Here is a 4438-nt window from a genome sequence, read left to right as displayed (position 1 = left end):
GCTGAAACTTTGTATGCACACCGCAGAGTCGATTCCGCAACATCATGTCAAGTCGGCTTCAGCTGGAAGAGCTGGCAGAGCGCACCAACGGCGAAAACAAAACCAAAAAACGCTCGCACCTCCAAGCGCCAACACTGTTCGCAACACATGACGCCCGAGGGGGGGAGACCGGCAAACCGCCCCAGACTGGTGGGCACCAAGCCGTAGTGTGTGTGTGTGTGTGTGAGAGAGAGAGAGAGGCACGGGTGCAAATGAGGTAGCCGAAAAAAAAACCCCCCCCCGCAGCCCCGACTGGAAGGGGGACAAAATGATGAATGTTTTAAAATAATTTGCTATGTTTTACCCGTCATGTTTCGTCAAATGGGTTCCCCCGTTCACCCCTTCCCCCCCCCCACCAGGCCGTGCACGGGCGGTTATGTTTATGTACACGCCAAACAAAAACATACATTACACCGCTGCCGTCGCCGCTGCCATCGCCGTTGCGTACGTAAGCGAGGCGAGCGTTAGCGGTGTAGGGCGTGGCCGGTCGCCCCGACGCCGCAAACGCTCGCCGATTGGCCAGCGGGCTGGCCGTGTTTGGGGTGCGTTTTGTTTGCGCAAATATTTTCCTACACAACCGTGCGCGTTGCGCGCTCGCTCTCGCTCTCGCTCTCTCTCACACATACGCACTGTCAGTGCTGGGTCGTTGCGCTTCGCCGCACGGCAGGATGGTGGATTTCGTGGTCCCTCGAACCTCGGATGGCTTTTTCTCGACAGAGAGTGCTAGAGCAGTGGCAGAAAAGAGCCGGCGTGCTGTGTGGTGGGCTTCGCCCGTGCACAGGAAAGAGAGAGAGAGAGAGAGAGAAGAGTTCTGGGAGCTGTTTGGCAGCGTTCATTGGTTTGTTGTTTTTCTCGTGTTTGTGTTGTTTTTTTCTGCTCTGCTCTTCTGTTCGATGTTTGTTTTCTTCGACACTGCCCGTTCCGCGCCCTTCCTGCTGCCTCCCTGCTGAGCCCACAGACTGCCGAGACTGGGCAAATGATGGCCCGGGCCACGGTCGAGCTGGTTAGATCGCGCGTATCCTGCGTACGGTGCGGAGTGTGTGACGACGCTCGCTTTGCTCGCATTGCTCGAAGCATTGGCCCCTTGCCAGCATCCCTACAGTGTAGTGTACCGTTGACTATTGGACTGGAGTGTTTGCTAGTGTGACCTGCACTGTGACGTTTTGTGCCACGAGTGTGTGTGTGTGTGTGCAGTGTTCCGTGGCGTTGTTTTTTTCCGTGCGTAACCGAAACGAGTAGCGAGCAGAAAGTAGCCAGCAAACAGTCAACCAGCAATCAAGTGACCGTGCCAGGGTGCCCTCAGTGGTGGTTGATCCCCTCTGTCCACTCTCACCCCCCCCCCCCCCCCCCGCTCCCCAGGCACCTTCCAGAAGCCAGGCCAACATGTTGAACGTGTGCGCGGACCTGGTGCAGTTCGACCAGTACAGCCTGCAGCTGTACAACTACGCGATGGTGGAGCGGTTCCGCTCGAACCAGTTCTTCAACTACGGCAACTTTGTCGCGGACACGCGCACCCTATCCCGCTTCTTCAAGCCCGCCCTGCCCCCGAACCCGGTCGATGCGGCGACGGCGGCGGCGGCCGCCGCGGCAGCAGCCGCGGCCGGCAGCGCCCTGCTGGCCGACGCCAGCAAGCTCTCCTCCCAGGCGCCGAAGCCCCAGTACAGCTACATCGGGCTGATCGCGATCGCCATCCTCAGCTCGCCGGAGAAGAAGCTCGTGCTGTCCGACATCTACCAGCACATCCTGGACAACTACTCGTACTTCCGCAGCCGGGGCCCCGGCTGGCGCAACTCCATCCGCCACAATCTGTCGCTGAACGACTGCTTCATCAAGGCGGGCCGGAGCGCCCACGGCAAGGGCCACTACTGGGCGGTCCATCCGGCGAACGTGGAGGACTTCCTCAAGGGGGACTTCCGGCGCCGGAAGGCCCAGCGGAAGGTGCGCCGCCACATGGGCCTCACGTCCGACGACGACATCTACGACAACAGCAGCCCGCGCCAGTTCTTTCCCGCGATCAACTCACCGCCGCCGGCGGCAGGCCAGCAGGGCGTTCATGGGGGTCAGCCCCCGTCGGCCGGCACCGTGCTGCCGCCCCACCCGGTGCTGACCAATCCCGCGCTTTATCTCGGGCCGGGCTCGACCGCCTCGGCGACGGCAACGTCGGCGGCAGCCGCCGCTGCTGCAGCTGCAGCGGCTGCTGCGGCGGCCGCAGCCGCCGCCAGCTCGAGCACGGCCGCAGCAGCCGCCGCAGCCGTCGGGAGCGGTGGCGGTGGTGGCGGCGGAGGAGTCGGTGGAGCAGGCCAGCCTCCGGCCGGTAAACTCTCCCTCATCGGGGACGGCGGCCCGGTCGAGCACCATCTGCACCATCAGCACCAGCAAGCCGCCGCCCTCCTGCATCACCATCACCAGCAGCAGCAGCAGCAGCAGCATCTCCATCAGCACCATCATCAACATCAACACCATCACCATCACCATCACCACCATCATCAAACAACGGCCGCGGCCATCATCATGCGCAACACGATGGAAAGCTTCTCCCGCAAGCGCCAGTTCGATGTGGAGTCGCTGCTCCGCCCGGACGACGGTGCGGACGACCGGGAACCGTACGAGCTGCGGCGGCCCCGGCTCTGTTCGCCCGCCAGCTCCAGCCAGAGCCCGTCGCCGCTGCCCGCGTACACCGGCCAGGGGGGGCTGGTGATGGGTGGGCCGCCGCTGCCGCCGCCAAAGACGAGCCCGGCACAGACGCAGCCGCCGCACGGCGCCAAAACACCCCAGCAGTAAAGCGATCGTGAGAGTAAGATAAGCAGAGAACAGAGAGAGAGAGAGAGAGTAAGGTAGAGAGGTAGAAAGAGAGAGAGAGAGAGAGAGAGAGAGAGAGAGAGAAAGAGAGAGAAAACATTTATCGAGGATCTCAAGTAGAAGTTCCTTTAAATCCCCATCTAAACCTCACTGTGTACATTCCTGTTCCTTCATATCCTCTACGCGAGCTGCACGTACGCTTGGTGCCGTGACCAGGATCACCAGCGTTTACCAGCCGCCCCATACACGGGGTGCATCGTGCAGCTTCTTTTTCCTCCTCTTTCTAAACCATCTCACCATCGTTCTTCTTCCGCTTTCCCACTTTTCACCCCCCCCCCCCTCCGCTCCAGCCGTTTCGTAAAACAAAAGCCAAACTAACTAGAGGAAGAAGCAGCCTACGTACGTACGTAAATATTATAAATGTATATTAAAGTACGCGTGCACCTACGCACGCGATTATTGAATGTGACTGTTAGCCATTGATGTGAAACGATCCGCAAACCGTGCGAGGATGGTGTGTGCGAGGGTTTTAACGTGTAAAAGGATCTTCCGCTGGGCTGCTCATCCCTTTTTCCCGCCCGAGTCGTTCGGGATTATAAAGTATATCAAACAATTAGAGTATCATCCGACCGAATACGAATCAACCGACTATCGGTTTTCGTAAGCGGATTTCCTTCCCTTCTTGGCCAACTCGGCCTCTTTTCTTACCCACTACGCTTCCCGTCTCCTACGCTGCGCCTATCATGCCCGTAAGCCGTGCCTCCTGGGAAAAAGCTGGGGAACGAACGGTTTCCATAGCACGAATGCTAAGGTGTTCCTTCCGTGCGGAAATTAATTTCGATATCAAAGGAAGGATTAAATGGCCCGCCCGGTAGGCGGCCTGCCGTGAGCTGCTGCTGCGGTTTTGGTTGATTAATTTTTTTCCCCTGCTCCCGTGCTCCCGTGGGATGCACCCCGAGGGGTGTATGGCTTCCTTTTGTGCGCTCGCTGCCACCCAAAAATGGAACACGGCAGCGTCCTTTTTTCCAGCTTTTTTTTTGTTCATTCCTACCCACTCCCCAGCAACCAGTAAGGATGGTCCTAACACGGGGATAATTCCCACCCACTCACTCCTCCCCCTCGCTAGAGCCTAGTAGCCGCCCAGTGTTAGTGTTCTGTGCCGAAATGTGTCGATGTGCATCTTCCGTTTCCTTTATTCCATTCGGCTTCCCGTGTCGTTCGTTCAGGGTTTTTAGATTTTACGTTTTGTCAAAGAAAAACAATCACCTCTCTCTCGCTGTATGTACTATGCTACGCGGGCGAGACACCGCATTGACCGTTTGTTACAGTGACGCCAGTAAAATGGGATAGGGACGATCGGGGCATGCGGCTAGATTCATCGAAAAGTCGAAAGCAAAATATTATTACCTTTATCCTTCTCCAAACAAACAAACCAGTGCACAGCGTTAGTGTTTTCTTTCCTCTTTATTAGCTTTTATATTCATTGGTGAATGTATGTATGTGTGTGTGTGTGTGTGTGTGTGAGTGTTGTTTGTGTGTGAGTGTCTGATCATGGGTGCGTGTGACTGTGTGATATATTGATACTAAAATATCCGAAAGA

At 57.4% G+C, this 4438-nt stretch overlaps 1 protein-coding gene across 1 annotated transcript; it reads left to right on the top strand.

The window, feature by feature from the left end:
• The first annotated feature begins 458 nt into the window (after positions 1–458).
• On the top strand, positions 459–4311 carry LOC3289606 (forkhead box protein F2). The gene has a single exon (XM_061649359.1). It carries the CDS (start codon positions 1423–1425, stop codon positions 2818–2820), a length of 1398 nt encoding a protein of 465 aa, XP_061505343.1. The 5' UTR covers positions 459–1422; the 3' UTR covers positions 2821–4311.
• The last annotated feature ends 127 nt before the right edge of the window (positions 4312–4438 follow it).

The sequence above is a fragment of the Anopheles gambiae genome, chromosome X (genome assembly GCF_943734735.2).
Source record: "Anopheles gambiae chromosome X, idAnoGambNW_F1_1, whole genome shotgun sequence".
Taxonomy (NCBI): Eukaryota; Metazoa; Arthropoda; class Insecta; order Diptera; family Culicidae; genus Anopheles; species Anopheles gambiae.
The sequence above is the reverse complement of the archived record's forward strand: the minus strand, read 5'-3'. Positions and strand labels throughout refer to the sequence as shown.